Source organism: Notamacropus eugenii, chromosome 2 (genome assembly GCF_028372415.1).
Source record: "Notamacropus eugenii isolate mMacEug1 chromosome 2, mMacEug1.pri_v2, whole genome shotgun sequence".
Classification (NCBI taxonomy): domain Eukaryota; kingdom Metazoa; phylum Chordata; class Mammalia; order Diprotodontia; family Macropodidae; genus Notamacropus; species Notamacropus eugenii.
In genome coordinates, this window is record NC_092873.1 from 120,406,378 (window position 1) to 120,424,497 (window position 18,120).

Sequence of the window (18,120 nt, forward strand, 5' to 3'; positions counted from 1 at the left end):
CCCAAATAGGATAAATTGGAGGTGATTTTTAAAAAAATTAATTTACTTTAAACTTAAATACAAAATAAGAAAAGAAAAAAAGACATTGCCATGTGCACAGCCGAATTTAAGAGAGGATTCAAAATATACAGTAATAAATTTCTATTTCAAGGAAGTCAGTATAATAAATATTATGCATTATGTTGAGAGCTGTCCATCATTCCTTCTTTGTAAGTTTTCTTTTGTTCTCTGATGTTCACTTTTTGCTTTATTCTTTTTCCTCCCTTCCTCCCCCAAGAAAGTACAATTAAGTGCAGATATATTTATATACATATATACATACATGTATACACATATAAAAATATATACATATACACAGCCTCACTCTCTCCTCCAGAGTCATCGGACTTCAGTGGCAAGATATAGGTAATTATCATCTTTGAATGAGCACTCATGGATGGCATATGGTTGGAAGGAACATTGAATTCATAGATCCACTTGTTTCCATAAGAATAAGGATAATTTCCTCTAGTGGATTTTCAGTTCACTGGCTTGACAAAGATTTTATATTTGGAGTACCAACCTCATTGTCAACTGCTTGCTGGAAATTTTCGTTTATAAAACCAGAGAATTAGAGTAGATAACCTTTGAAATCCCTTCCAATTCTAGACATGTGATCCATAGTTCTCATGTTGCTTTCTAGAACTTTAAACAAAATCTGAGACTCACTTAAAATAGGCAAATCAGAAGCAATGATCACTTTTGAGGTAACTTATCAGAGATGCTTAATACACCGCATCTAACGTTAATTGGCCAGTGTAGTTAGAAATTGTCAAAAGTCCTTTTCGTTACATAAGTACATAAATTGTTAAAAGTCCATGTTGTTAAAAATCTATATTGTAGAATGGAGAGAGGATATAAAGTAGAATTTTAAAATGGTAAGTCAGAGGTCCAGGCAAACTCATATAATATCTGAGAAGGGAAAGAATCATTTTCAAGTAGATATATGAAGGGGGAATAGGACAGGAAATCAGGGAAGACTTCATGGTAGAAATAGTACATGAGTTGGGCTTTAAAGGAAGATAAGAATTTCCACAGACAGGCAGGAATCACCAATGTGACTTCATAAAGGTGGGATGGCAGTGGGAAATCAGAAAACAATCGGCCATCCACTTTGGCTGAATCACAGAGTACCAGAAGGGAAAAAAGAATGAACTAAAGCTTCATAGGCAAGTAGGGGTCAAGTTATGGAAGTATTTCATGTGAAGCTAAGGAGTTTATAGTTTATTCTAGAGGAAAACAATGAAGGTTTGTTTTAGAGCAGAGGAGTGCTGGAATTAGCTGTCTTTTTTAGGAAGACTGGCAGCTGTGCAAAGTCTCAGTTTCAGAGGGGAGAAACTGGAGGCAAGGAGACTGGTTTTCTTATCTAAGCGAGAGACAATGAGGACTTGAACTAGAATTGTGTTAGTGTGATAGAGGAGGAGGGATGGATAGAAGAGATACTACAGAGATAACTTAGTAGATGGAGTTCTAGCTTTGGAATCAGAAAGATCTGGTTTTGGATCTTTTCTCAGTTGCTTCCTAGTTGTGTGATCCTGGGCAAATTGATTGACATCTTAGCCTTAGTTTCTTCACCTGTAAAGTGGGAATTATAGTAGCTTTCTCGCAAGACTGTTGTAAGAATCAAATGAAGTAAAATACAGATAGTCCTTTGCAGACACTACTATGCAAAAATTGCTGTTTGGTCATGTCTGATTCTTCATGACCCCATTTGTGATTTTCTTGGCAAAGACAGTGAAGTGGTTTGCCAATTCCTTGTCCAGCTTATTTTACAGATAAGGAAACTGAGACAAGCAGAGCTGAGTGACTTGCCCAGGGTCATGCAGCTAATAGTGTCTGAGATCGGATTTGAACTCAGGTCTTCCTGACTCCACGTTCAGTTCTCTATCGACTGAGCCATTTAGATGTCTTCATGTAAGTGTAAGCTATTATTATTAAGAGAAGCACAGTGGATGAGTGTTGATGATTGAGCCTTCCTTCTCCTTCACTACCTCATCCCCACCCTGCCCACATCCAAAAATGTCCCTGAGATTTTTAATCCTAGGTAAATTGGGATGCTAGTGCAATTAACATCAAATAAAAAATTGGGAAGAGAGATGAGAAAATGAACTCAGTGTGGGGACGTTACTTTTTGTGGCTAGATGTTACAAGGATGAAGTACTGGGCCTGGAATCAGGAAGTCCTGAGTTCAAATCTATCTTCAGATAGTAACTAACTGTATGACACTGTGTAAGTCACTTAAACTCTGTCTGCTTTAGGTTTCTAATCTGTAAAATTATGATCATAATAGCACTTAGCTCCCAGGGGTTATTGTGAGAACAAAATGGTATAATATTTGTTAGTTGCTTTGCAAACCTTGAAACACTATATAAATACTAGCTATTATTATTGTTTGAGACATTAGGAAGACACCTTAAGAGACACATCCCATTGAAAGTCATAGGATTATAGATTATGATCCTCAAATCAAGGATGATGGAGGAAATGGGAAAGAGGGGAGTTTGGAAGAAAAGATGATGTCATCACAACCCACCCACACCTACTCATCCTGAGTTACTCATTCCCACCCAAAATGAAAAATGTGTGTATGAGCATGTGCACACGTGTGCACGTGTGTGTGTACATTGAGATGGGGGGAGGCTTATTGGCCAGTGCCATAGGATTATTGGGGAATTATATTGGTGGGGGTGGGGGTGGTCAGAATTTTACTTATGTAGCTCTGTGGGTTAACTGGATTAGATTAAGTTATAACCACACTGAAGGATCTATCAAGGACCTAACTATGGCTTGGGGCAGGGGATAGAGGGAATGAGAAGGGAAGAAAATTGACATTTATATAGAATCTAAGATGGATGTGCCAAGCATTTGTAATGTTAATGCAAGGTTAATGCAAGGTGGGGAGAAGAATTAAATACCTTCCCCATCCATTAAAAGGCCTCAAAACCTTTTGTTGATTTCCACTGAGGCACTGGGTCAGAGGGTCCTGCTCTGTGGCTCTGAAGAGTGTATATAATATGCATATTATATATAATATGATATATTGTATATATAATATTATATATAATATGCATATTATATATAATATGATATATTGTATATATATACATATATATATATATATACATATATATGTACACTCTGAGGTGAGGTGTTGCTTTGGGGCTTAGTTTCGGGAAGAAGGTTTGTGTGCCAGATGAGACTCTGGGAAGCCGCTAAGGAGCCCCCAGCTTTGAAAACCCAGATGCTGATGCTTCTCTCTCTGGTAACTACATATGTATTGCTTATGGTTGGACAGTTGGAAACCCTGTCTGTTGGTTGGTCTTTATTTTTCTGTATTTTCTCTGAAGTTCAGGGTGCTGACTTTTCTCCCTGAACTAAGTGAATGATATATGTGCTTGATTTAAGTGATTGTTGATCCCTCAAAGTTGTTTTCCTTTTAGAAAATCAGATCTAAGAGCCTGTGTAGCAGGCCCTCCTGTGTGTGCCGGGATCCTTACTGATACAGTGCTTTATAAGTATTTTCTTTTACCCTCACAATGACTCTTTGAGGTAGGTGCAGTTATACTCATTTTACAGTTGAGGAAACTGAGGCAAACAGCTGACTTGCCCAGGGTCACACAGCTATTTGAACTCAGGTCTTCTTGGCCCTGCTCCTTCCACTAGGCCACCTGGAAGCCCCAGTAGGGACAATATCAAAGGAGACATAATGGTGTCTAACACCAGCAGTTTAGCACTGTCCAGGCAGTGATTCTGGTCAATTCATTGGCTGGAGACTGATTTTGAAAATGCATGTTCTTTCAGGATCTAAAATGGTTTCTCTCCCACAGATGCTTTCTTTATACAAACAGTGTATCCATGTACTTCAAAATAATATTGATTGTAAGTATTTTTTCATGTTTCTTACTATGTAGTTACCCATCCATCAGTCCACAATCCAAAATCCTTTCTCTGTAGAGTTCATTCTGTTTCATACGTACTCCCCAGAAAAAGCTAATCTGGATTAAGTAGAATAATGACTGGAATTGAAGAATACTCAGGGAATCTAAAGTCTTCTGTGTTGTTTTCCAGTGCTCCATGAAGTTGGTGGTGTCCCCTTTGACATCCTTGAACCAGTGTTGGAATGCTGCACCCCCAAACAGTTGTCACAAGTAGAGGATTATAATCCGGTAAACATTGTCTGAGATGTATGACTTGACTTTCTAATGACTGTTTGAATGGAACCAGTTGGCGGGGGGAAGAAACAACAACCCCCTTATTTTCCCTTGTGAAAACTGGAAGTTGGGTTTTCCTGAAATTAAGAGATAGTGGGTTTCAGCATCCCTATGGCTTTTCTAAGTATTTTCCTACACACTCCCAAGCCATCTTAGTAAAGTCCTGATATACTGGGAGATATTTCACTGGGGAATTTGACAGAGCTAAATAGCTCTCTGTTTTTTCGTATCACCTGAATTCATACAATTTAGAGAAGAATAAAGTCCAGTTTGAATTTTGCTGAGCTCCATCATTCACCAAGGTGCTAGCCTACCTAGGTGGCAGTTTGCTAGTGTCAAGTCTGACTTAGAGTTAGAAGACCTGATTAGAGTCAAAAGATCATAGAGAGCTGTAAGGGACTTCTAATTCAACCCCCCTCACTTGCTATTAAAATGCCTCCTAATTTTTTTGATCACATCAGTAAAAATTTTTGAGCCTCCACCAACATATGTGTACACATATATGTTTATAAACTGTATACATGTAGTATACCTACAGTGGAGAGATTAGTTGTTCTTGAAGTTAAGAAACTGAGTTTGAATTCTGCCTCAGCCACTTATTAGTGGTGTGACCATGAGCACTTAACCTTTATCAGCATCAACTTCCTCATCTGTAAAATGGGAATACCCTACCTCACAGGGTTGTATCAAATGAGAGAACATATATTCATTTTACATACACACATAAAGTGTAAAGCAACATGTAAATGTTAGTTATCATCATTATTATGTAAATTATAAAAAGCATACACAAAAAAGAAAAAGAATGACATCCTAACTCTAGAGCTGGGAGTCACCCTAAGCTTCCAGGGAGTTAGAAAGGACTTCAGAGACCATCTAGTCTGACACCTTTATGTTGTTATTTTCTTATTGTAATTCAGTCATTTTAGTCACATCTGACTCTTTGTGACCCTATTTAAGGTTTTCTTGGCAAAGATACTGAAGTTGTTTGTCATTTCCTTCTCCAGCTCATTTTATAGACGAAGAAACCAAGACAAAGAGGGTTAAGTGACTTGCCCAGGGTCTCACAATCAGTAAGTGTCTGAGGCTGTATTTTAACTCAGGATGATGAGCCTTCTGACTCCAGGTCCATGCCCTTCTAGCCACCAAGTTGCCCTAAGATCGATATGTGTTTTATTGCTCAGTCACTTCAGTGCCCTCTTTTTACAGATGAGGAAACTCAAGTGACTTGCCCAAGATCAGACAGGTAGTAAGCTTGAGAGAAAGGATTTGAATCCAGGTCCTGTAACTCCAGAGCAAGGGCTCTACATTGTACCACAAAGATGAAATAAATTATTGGCTATCTCAGGAGGATGGGATATGACCCATCTTCTGACTCCAATTGGTCAGGTGCCATGACGCTCACTCTAGACAACACTACTATTGATGCTGATATGAGACTCAGTAAGGTTTCACAGAGAGTAAGTTGCTGACCCTGGATTCAAACCTAGGTCTTCATTCTCCAAATCCAACATTTTTTTCACTCTACCCTCTGACCCTCTATTTACATATCTGGAAAACTGAGGGATAATAATGCTTGAACTACCAGCAGGGCTGTTGTAAAGAAAACATGTTAAGGTTGGCAAAAATGCTGTACCAGTGTGAGCTAGCACCATAGTATGAATAAAGCTTATTTGTGGTTCTGTGGCTCTACCTGTTCTTATTTTCCTATGATCAGCCTATCCTGAGAGCCAAATATTTCTATTACAATGATTCTTTTTAGAACTATCTCCTTTAAATGATGAGTAGTAACTGCAACAGGGGCAGCTAGATATGCAATGGATTGAGCACTGGACCTGAAATCAAGAAGACCCGAGTTGAAATGTGGCCCCAGACACTGGGCAAGTCACTTAACCTCTGTTTGCCTAAATCCAATGGAGAGGAAAATGACAAACCACTCCAGTGTCTTTGGCAAGACAATTCCATGGACAACGTGGTCCACAGGGACATGAAGAGTTGGATGTGACTGAATAATAACAAGAAGTAACAAAAACAGGAATAAGAACACTAGCTAATATTTATATATAATGCTTTTAGTTTGCAAAGTGTTTTACAAGTACAATTTCATTTTATTCTCTCATCAACCCTAGGATGTAGATGCAGCTCTATCCCTGTTTTACAGATAAGGAACTTAAGGCAAAATGAAGTTATTATTGATTATTTCAAAATAATAATAAAAGTTAAATTTATATGGTACTTAAAGGTTTGCAAAGCACTTTATAAATTTTATTTCATTTTATCTTTACAACTTTGGGAGGTGCTATTAAAATCCTTATTTTATAGATGAATAAACTGAGGTAAGCAGAGGTTAAGTGACTTGTCTAGGGTTACACAGCTAGTAAGTGTCTAAGGTAGGATTTGAACTCAGGTCTTTTTGACTCCAGGTCCAGTGATCTAACCATGGTGCCACCTCCATACCTCTATGGAATATTTTTGTATGTTTATTATGACAGAAAACTCAGGTATTTGACATAAAATGTGGCTGTAAAAATATCAAGGCCATTTCCTTTGTGTAACATGAAAATAGTTTAATTTTTAGTCATGCTTCAATTCAATCTGTCCAATATTTATTAAGTCCATACTCTGTGCCAGGGATAGGGACTGAACCTGTGAATTCATTGGTGTAAGGAGCTGCCTGTGTGGAACCTTCCCTGGCTGGCACCTTCCCTGTAACTGATAAAGCCTTAGAATGTTGCCTAGAGTCCTAAGGGGTTAAGTGATTTCCCAGTGTCACATAGCTACTAGGTGTCAGAAGTGGCATCCAAATCCTCTGATGCTTAGACCTGCTTTCTATCTCTACCATCCTATCTTTCACAGGTGTAGGGATAAAGTAGAGATATTAATAATCACCTACAGAGTCATAATCTTACAAAACTAAGTCTAAGTAAAATCTTACTTTTAGATCCAATTTATTTATAAAGCAAAAATATCTTTAGGGTCTTTTCTAAAGTTAAATGCAGATTGGTTTCTCTACTCAATCCCCTCTTTAACCTTGTATATAAGAGGCCATACAGCTTAGGATGTGCTATGGTTTGGTTAATTGCAGAATTATAAGAATTTTAGAGCCAGAAGGCATCATTTTGAAGCAAAGCCATGAGTCAAACTCAGGTCCGCTGAACTACAAATGCCATTACACCAAAGTGATTTTTGTCATTTAGGCAAAAGTCAAAACTTGGCACCTTAAGGATTAGAGCATTATGGATTTAAAGCTGGAAGGAGCATTAGAGGTTGTACAGTCCAATACCTTCATTTTACACATAGGGAAACTGAGTCTGAGAGAGATTAAATGACTTACATAGGATCACAGAACTAGCTAAGTGTCTGAGGTAAGATTTGAATCTAGGTCTTCCTGACAAGTCTGATAAACCCTACCTAGTATACTATGTGAGGTTATTCATTGAAATGGTGTCTCGGCTAATACAGAAATATGTTTTACATGATTGCACATGTATGATCTATATCAAATTGCTTGCCGTCACAGGCAGTGGGGAGGAAAGGGAGGGAAGGAAAGAATTTGGAACTTAAACTTAAAAAATAAAGCATGTTAAAATTATCTTTACATGTAATTGGTTAAAAATGTTATTAAAAAATGAAATGATGTCTCAGAAAGCTGGGAAAAGTTGAGTTATTAATGGAATTCTTTTGCTTTTCACCTCTTCTAAGACCTTTATCAAACTGGCTGATCATTTGTGGGAGAGGCATTGCCAGAGAGAATTTCAAAATGAGCAGAGGCAGGATGATGAATCATGGCGTGAAATGTACTTTAGGTTTTTTGATCAGAAAGAGCAAAAATTGAAGACGCTCACAAAGAACATAATTTTGTCCCAGTCTAAAAAACCCAAAGGTAATTAACATTTTTTGGTTTTACTTGTCTTCTTCTTTTGGAATTTTCCTTTTCATTAATATAAACATGACAAGCATCAACCAATATGAACATTTCCTTATATAAAAAAATAGGAAAAGATGAAACCATGAATCTCCTATAGCTCATTTTAAAAATGTATTTCCTTATGAACTTTCTTATGCTTACTTCTGTTTATTTTTAAATGGTTCTTTAAGGTTTTTCTTTTTCTTCATTTTTTTGGCATCACTTATCACTACACTGAACATTCACCTTTCGTCTCCACCCTCTGCAAAAACCCTACCTTGTTACATGTAACTGTAGTTACAAACCACTAATGTATTATTTAAACTGATTTTTAGTTTATTTTTAAATTAAGCCCTTTTTGGGGAATGGGTACCATGACAAATTTTTTCCAAAGTATTTATTGGATTCCATATGAGATTTTTTTATTTGTTCCTAGGATTGTTGCATATCCAAGAAAATGGTAGCAATAATTAATGCATGATTCAAAGTTTAAAAATTCTGTATATTATCTTCCTTGAGCCTCACAATAACACTGTGAGATAGGCCTGTATAGTGTGCTGGACTGGGAGCTTGAGTACATTGGTTTAAATCTTGACCGCTCTATTAACTACTTGAGAAATTCCTTTAACCTCTTAAGATCTGAAGACTAGCTGGCCTCAAGGGTTCCTCCTTCTAGATCTACAATTTCCATTTTCAAACGAAGGAAATGAAATTGAAGGAAGTCAGATGATTTCACCAAGGCCATATAGCTAGTGTTTAATCCAGATAGGTGTCATCAAAAATAACTTCCTTTGTGCCAGTTATAAGCAAAATTTTTTTCTGGAACAATTGAACAGAAAAATAGATTCATAAATATGAGCTAGGAGGGCTCTCAGAGCCCATTTAACCCAACTCCTTCATTGTAAAGATGAGGAAACTGAGACCCAGGGAGGTTAAAAGACTTACACAAGGTCATACACAAAAAGTAGCATCAGAGGCAGGATTTGAGCACAGGTCTTCTGACTCTAAAGCCAGAACTCTTTCCACATTAGTATATTTCCTGGAAATCCCCTTCCTCCTTTTTTCTTAAAGAGCAAATTTGGGTCAGATCTTTTGTCTTCACTTTCTGTTCACTTTTAGTAATCATATTTTGTTTGGAAATATTATAATGCCCAGAAATTAGACTGGGTTTGATCCTTTAGTAGCCTTTTGTTTCCTATCTTATTAAATTCATATGCATATATATATAAATTATATATTTATGTTTGTATGCATGTTTGTTTGTATATTGTACTATGTAAGGTTCATATTTCTTAAATAGTCCTTTCTTATTTTTGCATATTGAAATGTTCATATTTGGTGATTAAATTTGCAAAAGACTTAAGGTCTTTTCTAGGCTAGCAAAATTACTGTTTATATTTCTGTACATTAGAAGGGGAGAAAAAAGCCCAAAGTCCTTGGCCCCTAAACCTACACCAGCCGCATGGTATATTAAGACTAACACTCCTCTTGATTCCCTTTTATTTAGGGCGTCAGATCCAAACGGCCTATGTTCAGGGTATGGCAAAACCTGCTAGGGACCTCAAGGGTCATCCGGAGAACCGTGGCTCATCTAGAGTTCCTTTTAACAAACCCAGGTGAGTATCATGAGTACACTAGTGTAATTGGGGTGGGAGGGAAGAGTGTAAAAATAGCTCATTTCTGGGATCTCATCTGAGTTTTTTAACTCCTCCTCCAGTACTTAGCTCCCTACTCTCTCTGGATTTTCTGGTGGATGATAATGTATAGTTTACAAAGCACTCTACAATTTTATCTCATATCATCCTTATGCAGGAGAAAAGGATTTTCTGATGAATAATAATGTATAGTTTACAAAGCACTCTACAACTTTATCTCATATCATCCTTATTCAGGGGAAAACTGGGCCCTGGAAAAGTGAATAATTCTCCCAAAGTCACTCAGTGGCCAAACTGGGAATACTATCTACTTCTCTATCTTTAGTGCTTTTTCCACTATTCCAATCTACTTTTTTCTCTTTGATGTTTTGAATATTGCTGGTTTTATGGGGAAATGATAATTAGCCTAATTACTAATAACAAGAGAAATGCACGTTAAAACAGCTTGAGATTTCAACTTATATTCATTAGATAAACAAAAGATGACATACATTCTTCCAACATTCATCATTTTCATGCTATGAAAAGAGCTATTGGGAAGACAGGAACACTGATAAACTGTTGGTGGAACTGTAAATTCAACTAGACTATAAAATGTGGAACCTCAAGGCCAGCTAGTTCATTGGACAAGAGAAGATGGAGGGATATATTTGGAAAGCAAGTAGTGTATAGTAGTATAGTACATAGTAGTATAGGGCATAGTAGAGTCAACTCTAGTGTTAGAGGACATGAGCTCAAATCCCAATCTGCCTACTACTAGAGGGACCTCAGGCAAGTCACATAATGTCCTTGGGTCTCAGTTTCTCCTCTGTAAAATGAGAGGGTTGGATTCGATAGCCTCTGAGCTATCAGAAATGAAAATAAAATAGAAAAGAGAAAAATGTTCTACTCATTTCACACACACACACACAGACACACACATACATACACATACACATACATACTCCCTTGGTAAATCTCTTTCTTGCGCTGCACCTTGGAGAGATTTGACCTAATCTTTCCAATTTGAAATCAATGATTAGGCTAATCATTGTTTTTGCTAATGAAGTCTGCCTATTGACTAGGGAGTCTCTAAATTTAGGCTGGACCCTGCTGGAGAACCTGTTGTTACCTTTGATGTCCAGGCTGGAGAGATACTTTGTCCTCTAACCACTCTGACTGTGATGTTGGCAAAGTAATGAGAGAAAGGTGGGCTAATCCCTGGATACGTAATTGTCTAATTGACTTGAGAGATCATGCAATAAACACATTACTACCTCTTATCACATCCTCCTCCTGCTTTTTTATAAGGAGGGAAATTAAGTTAATCTATTTTTTCTCTACAGCAAAAAGACGCTGGGAAATAGAAAGATAAATGATTCCGGAAAAGACAGTGTGGCAGCAGGAAATACCAGTGTTTCTGGGAGGTCACAGCAAGATGGAAAAAAGATGAAAAGTAAGTCTGCCTCAACTAAGGCCTTCCTCCCCAAACCTCACATTTTTCAGATATTATGGTTCTTATTTAGAGGGAGTATTGCACAATGGTTAGAGAGCTGTCTTCAGAAGCAGGGTGACCTGACTTCAAATCCTGTGTCTGGCACTTACTGACTTCATGATCCTGGACAAGCCCCTTAAACACTTCGTGCTACAGATAATTCTCTAAGACTATAGCGATTATAGGCCTGATCTGCACTGATAAGAGTTTCCTCACCCTGTGATCTGCATGTCATTGAAATCTTAAGTCCAGTTAAAAAAACATGGCTCAAGTTAGTATAAAGGGTTCCAGATGTACACTACGTGAATGGAGAGGAAAAGTCCATCAAACAACTGGATGATCATGTCACCAAGCTGGCATGACAGAATATCTTTTTGACAAGCACACCCTTGGGGATGGTGACAAGGAGAGCTAAGTCACACCTGACTTCCCCACACCTTGGAACTCTGGGCGTGACTCCTATTGTCTTTCAGGGCAGGCAGAACATTTCAGTCCTTCATTAACAATGTTCAAATTTGCCTTTAGTTGGGTAAGGGAAAAATATAATCATCATGCTTCACAGAATGAAGAAATTGGTTTAGCATTACAGATTTAGAACTGGAAAGAAGTTTAGAAGACATATAGCCCAACTCCCCCTTATTCTAGAGATGGGGAAACTAAGGACTAGAAAGAAGTAACTCACTCACACAGCTGCGGAGTCAGGATTTGAGCCTAGGTCCTCTGACTCCAAATGCATCCCACTTTCCATCACCCTTCTGCTTTGGAGTATCTGAAGGAATTGATGGGGGAAGTGTGGTGGTTTATTATTATGTCTAGTCATTTGAGACATTGGTTAAGAGCAAGAGATGATCTCTAGGGTCCTTCCTAGACTGAGAACCTTAGCATTGGATGTCTTTTTTTCTTATAGAAATTGCTCCTATGATGGCCAAATCCCTGAAGACATTTAAGAACCGCATTGGACCATGGCAGAGCAGATTCTGAATGATAGAAGGGCTAATCCAGTATGAACTGGATTAGTATTTCTAATTTGGTAGAAAGAGAATGTAATCTTGTTAATTTTGTTTGTTGATGTTAGCCACCTCAAGGATCAATATATGAAATATAGTTTAAGCACAGGAGATTGCCAGTAGATATCATTTTCCCTTGGACTCCCACAATGCTACTTCGTAATAGAGTGGACCAAGAGATAAGACAGAGAATATGATGAGATTCGATCATTTAATGCTGCATTTTTTTGTGTTGCTAATAAATTCTCAAATTCATGTGTTCTCACTTCTGATTTTTAAGACTCTCAGCATTTTAGGCTCATGTCACACTTAGCATGGTGCCTGGCACATAAGCACTTACATGGTGGTTCTGTTATGTGGTGCCTCAGACTTTCAAAACTCACCCTGTTTTAGCTGATTCAATGACTCTAGGGGAGAATTGGGGCTTTCCCAGGGGATTAAATCTGTTAAGTCTATTTAGTTTAAAATTTGTATTCATGTATTTTATTTTTATATCACTTTCATTTCTCAATATGTTCCGCTTTTCTACTCAGAAAGCTATCCCTTATAATAAAGAAAAAAAAGAAGGGAAAAAAATCAGTAAAACTACCCAATACATCAACTAATCAGTACACCAGACTATAGGATGCTGGATGAGGCCCATCTTATTCACAGATTGGAGACCTCAAAGTTTTAATACTAGGACAGAAAGTGAATGCCAAAATAGAATATTATAGTTCCTTGAAACACATGTATATTATGTAACCTTATATAGAGAGGATGATGGGCTGCTTCTCTCATTCTCCACCTTATTGTTTAAGCATAATTCTAGATTGCTTTCCAGCAAGCATAGTTAGCAGCTCTATTGACATCGTATTAATGAGCCTAGTAGACAACTACTTGAAGAAAGTTGGCATTGAAAGGAAAAGATTTGTTACCATCTCTATGGGAAAGATTATAGGGTGTCCATAAGAGTCACATAGAAGGATAACAGAACAGCAGTGAGTATCCAATTGAAATTTTGTATCATGAACTTACAGTGGGTGAAATCAGTGGGATCCATGATTTTCTTTAGTTCAATAGCCCAGGAATAGGAACAGAGGAGTCAGATAGTAGGAGTTACCCAGGGTTGAAAAATTAATAAACTAAGAGTGGTAGAAGGCCCTGGGAATAGAAGAGAATCCTGTTAAGTGATTTTTCTTTAAATGCTTCTGACCTTTAAGACAGCAAGCAGAGACTGACCTGTTTCAGATTGTTTGAACTAATTTATTCAGCTGATATTTGGGCACAAAGATGAATAAAACACGGTCATTTTGTTGTTGAGTTGTTTCAGTCATGTTGGACTCTCTGTGACTTCATCTGGGGTTTCCTTGGCAAAGATAGTGGAATGGTTTGCCATTTCCTTCTCCAGATCACTTTACAGATGAGGAAACTGAGACAAACAGGGTTAAGTGACTTGTCCAGGGTCACACAGCTAGTAAGTATCTGAGGCAGGACTCAAACTCAGGTCATCCTGACTCCGGAGTCAGCACTCTATTGCTCTATCCATTGCACCACCTACCAGTCCCCCCACCTCCTAAAAAATGTTGTCATAGTATCATATAGTAGCCAAAATATGTAGTATTTTTATGGAGTACAAAGGAACTTTTTATACATTATCTCATCTGGTCCTCCTTACCCTTCATGTAAGTATGAAATATTGTGCATCCTTTACAAATGAAGAAGCTAAGAAATAAAATGACTTGAGGGACTTTTAAAAAAAATCAGATCTCTGACTTTATAAGGGGATCCCTTGAAGATGAATTTTCCTGTACAAATATTGACCATAAACTGCTCTGTCATTTAATCTGAAAGACAGAGAAACAGAGAAAGACAGAGAGAAAGACATGATTTTATAAGGTTAGAGAATTAGGGGAATTTCCTCTAGATCTGTACCAACCTTGGCCAGGTCACACAAGCCAACATATATCAGAGCTCAGACTTCACCCAAAGTCTCCCTGATTCTAAGTCCTGCTCCTTATTCATTCTTTCATGCTGTCTCTTTATATGATCTATAGAGATCATCTAATCCCTCATTTCAGAGGAAACGGCTCCAGAAGTAAAGCAACTAGAAAGGCTTTGTAGCTAATTAATGACAGGGCCAGGACTGGGATTAAGATTTCTTAATTCCCAGGCTTGTGAGATTCTATAGCGAGATAAATCAGGGATAGGCAAAATAAATGTGCTTTTCTAGGTAGATTGTCATGTTCTCTCATCTTAACCTTTCTTTGAGGTTGGAGTTCATGAATCAGGAAAGACTTATTGAAGTCAATGATATTTAAATGAGACCTTTTAGGATACATAGGATTTTAGCAGTTGCAGATGGAAGTTGGGAAAAAATTGGGATGGGTTATGGATCTACAGCTAAAAGGCACCAAGTTGAACCACATCACCTCAAAGACAAGGAAATTGAGACCCAAGGAGGTTAAGTGAGAAGGCAGGAAGCATTCCAATGAGAAAAACAGCATAAACAAAGGCATGGAGGCAGGAAAGCCCAAGTAGTCCAGTATGATGAGCAGACAATTATGACCATCATTTATATATAAGGTCACTAGTAGAAGTCAGACTGGAAATAGATTATTACCACTTCTTAAAGGACCTTTAATGATTTGCAAAGAAGAGAGGGATGGAGGTAGGATTACTAAAGGTATTTGACCAGAGGAGTCACCTGATTAGGATTATGCTGTAGGAAGGTATTACAGTAGGATATGGGATGGGTTGGGGTCAGTTGGAATCAGTGAGGTCGATTAGACTACTGTGGTTTTCCATGTGAACAGTAATAGAGGCCTTTGCTGTTTTAAAGAATATCTGTTTATGTGCAGGGATCCATATCTGTAGATGAGTCAAATTTAGCCTTCTACCTCTTTAAAAATTCAATTTTATTTTCAGTTCTCCCTTCCCCTACCTATTGAGAAAGCAAGAAAAATAAAACTCATTAAAAACTTGTATAGACATACAAAACAAATTTCTGCATTAGCTATATCCCTACCCCACTCCCCCAAAAAGGGCAAGAAAAAGCAAGAAATAGAAGAAAGTATGCTTCAGTCTGCACTCTGAGTCCATCAGTTCTCTTTCTGGAGGTAGATAACCTGTTTCATCATGAGCTGCTTGGAATCTAGCACTTTAGCATAGTGCCTGGCACCTAGCAGGCACCTAATAAGTGTGGATTGAGTGATTGTGGTTGGTCATGGTTGTAATGACAGTTAAAGATCTTCTCCACCCATTAATAGGTCTCAAGTGGAGTCATTTAAGGGAAGCTTGTTTTGTAGGAAGGCTCACACCTTTTGTTAATTAAGCACTGAAGCACAAGGGTTGTGATACCTTTTGGCTCTGAAAAGTCTGTATATACTCTGAGGTGAGGTTCTGCTTAGGGGCTTACTCTTTGGAAGAAGATTCATATACCAGATGAGACTCTGGGCAGCTGCTAAGGAATCCCCAGCTTTGAAAACCCAGATGCTGGTGCTTCTCTCTCTGGTAACTATGTATGTATGTAATGGTCAGACAGTTGGATCTGTCTGTTGATCTGTGATGTATGTATTGCTTATCGTCAGACAGTTAAAAGCCTTGTCTGTTGGTCTTTATTTCTCTGCTTGTATTTTCTCTACTGTTGAATGTAATTAAAGATGATTTTTTTTCTATCATTCTTACATGCACTTCTTATTCAATTGCGATAAATGTTCCTTCCTTTTTTGTTTTTCCTTATTCTTAAATAAATAACTCCTACTGTGAATTTAACAATCAGTTGAAAGCAGACATTTCAATATACAAAGAACAAGAAAGAAATGTATATGAAATGGTGAACTTGTTAGCTTTTTTAAAAAGATCACATATGTATGTGTATGTTTATTAAACACAGTAGCAACAAATTTTTTCTTTGTATCTCCCTTTGTACTCTTTCTTTGGTGACCTATTCTTATTAATTTTTGTAATCCCTCTACAGAAGTCAGAAGTCCCTAAGAACAGAAACATTTCCTCTGTCTATAGTACATTCCCAGCAAAATAACAATAGCTGTGTGTATGGAGTACTCAACAAATCCTGACTAAAAAACCTCAGTGTCATAAGAAACATCTACCAGATTAAAAAAAATTTTCTCTAACATTCTACCCAAACTAACATAATCATTAGAAAAGAAATGTAGGGTTTCTTATTTTCTGTGCTACTTTTTCCATAAAATCATCGCACCTCTATAAGAAACTGTTAGGGACTAGGTCTACACAGATAGTTTTGACCCAAGGAACTTATGATCTAATAAACAGGGTGGGGAAACAGGTACAGTAACAACTGATACAAGGGAGAGATGAGGTATGGAAATGCAAAGAAGAGGTCCACGCAAAGTGTCTGGAGAGATTTGGGGAAGGAAAAAATGATCCTAATTCAGGGGAATCAGAGAAGACTTCATAGAGGAAAATGCCTGATAAGGCCTTTACATGACTGAAAAGGGATCTGCTACTGACTATGTATGACCAGATCCACTTTTGAAACATTAATCACTTTAACCAGACTTCTAGTCTCTGAAAGCTATGAAACAGTGGTAGCCATCATCTCATTAAGTGACTTGTTAGAAATCAAATACATGTCTACGACATTTTTATTACTCTCCCTCCCTCCCCCCCAAATGTATGTTGATGTTGCAATTGATAAAAAACAATTACAAAAAACTACTGTAACAAGGTAATGATATACATATATACATATTCTCCAGTGTAGCAAGGTATTTATTATGGGATCTGGTCAGTCTTCAGCCTACCACTGGATTTGTTGCTATATACTTAATTTTATCCCCCTGAACTCTATAACAATCTACTAGTATGTTGGAACTATTTCTTGCTTGTAAATTTGTAATCTTTCGCATTAACTTGACCTACCCCAGGTTGTTAAATATTAATTACTTAACTAGAGAGAACTTTCCAACTGGTAGTCTTATTTATCTATAAATATCAAAAGTTTTGAATACATACAGATGCAATTTATTAACAAATGAAAGCAATAATGACTCAAAGACACATAACAATTTACCATATGTTGGCAATGGCAAATATCATCACATACCATCAATATTACAGTAGATTCATTTTTTTCACTTGGCTAGAAATAGTCTCACTCCATTCAATTCACTTCAGACACTGTTTAAATCCTCTTAAGAATTTTCTTCATATTCTTTCTCAAGATAATAGTTAAATTCAGTTTCTCATGAAATAAACAAGATTCATCTTTTCCATTTATCTTCTCTTTAATAATTACAGAAAGTAGTCTTTCCAAACTATACTGTAATTTTCAACTCTTCACAAACTTTTCATCAAATTCTCTTTATATAAACTTCTTTTTATAGGATTTTCTTGTGAAATAAGTAACTCAAGATAGATCTCAAAAGAACAAAGTCCATTCTTATCACCTTTTTGTCCTCTCCGTAGATTTCTCATAGATCTTCAGAGCCCAGATAAAATACATGATATCTCTGACTACATAAAGAGATGCATTTCAGAGCAAAATATTTTCAGCTGTTATTTAAAACCTGTCAGCAAAGGACTGGGTTTTTTTTTACATTCCATTGGAATATATCTAAGGGGTCAAGGTTTCACAGTTCATCCTGGGTCATCTCCAGTCATCCTGATGAATGTCTGGTCATTGGATTCAGATGGCTCCAGAGGAGGAGTGAGGTTGGTGACCTGAACAGCCCTCCCTCACTCAAAACAAAGTCACGTGCAAGTCATGTCATCATTTCTCTGATGGCATGGTCTTCTTCGGCAACAAAGGACAAACACAACAACAACAATCTCTCAAAGCAAGAGCAACAATATCTTGTTCCTG

The 18,120-nt window shown here is 37.3% G+C and overlaps 2 protein-coding genes across 3 annotated transcripts in view; one reads left to right on the forward strand and one right to left on the reverse strand.

Annotated features, from left to right (window-relative positions):
* The window catches only part of KLHL31 (kelch like family member 31), a 97,589-nt gene extending 79,751 nt beyond the window's left edge, over positions 1-17,838 (reverse strand). Inside the window, exon 1 of one of the 2 annotated variants that reach the window (XM_072642482.1) lies at positions 17,705-17,838. The gene's annotated coding sequence lies outside the window, so the exon portion shown is untranslated. Of the gene's footprint in view, positions 1-17,361; positions 17,676-17,704 lie in introns of those variants that run through there. The other variant, XM_072642481.1, reaches the window with a different exon arrangement.
* On the forward strand, positions 1,122-12,550 carry LOC140526341 (elongin-A-like). The gene is made up of 7 exons (XM_072642484.1): positions 1,122-1,208; positions 3,867-3,918; positions 4,108-4,205; positions 7,953-8,133; positions 9,665-9,773; positions 11,138-11,247; positions 12,194-12,550. Exons 2-7 carry the CDS (start codon positions 3,867-3,869, stop codon positions 12,265-12,267), a joined length of 624 nt encoding a protein of 207 aa, XP_072498585.1. The 5' UTR covers positions 1,122-1,208; the 3' UTR covers positions 12,268-12,550.
* Positions 17,839-18,120: the final 282 nt, after the last annotated feature.

What these genes read in the sequence shown, in the direction of transcription:
- LOC140526341 (XM_072642484.1), top strand. Translation starts at nt 3,867, where the DNA reads ATGCTTTCTTTATACAAACAGTGTATCCATGTACTTCAAAATAATATT. An exon ending in CCAGTCTAAAAAACCCAAAG is followed by an intron (nt 8,134 to 9,664) that starts GTAATTAACATT and finishes CCTTTTATTTAG; the next exon opens with GGCGTCAGATCCAAACGGCC. An exon ending in GTTCCTTTTAACAAACCCAG is followed by an intron (nt 9,774 to 11,137) that starts GTGAGTATCATG and finishes TTTTCTCTACAG; the next exon opens with CAAAAAGACGCTGGGAAATA.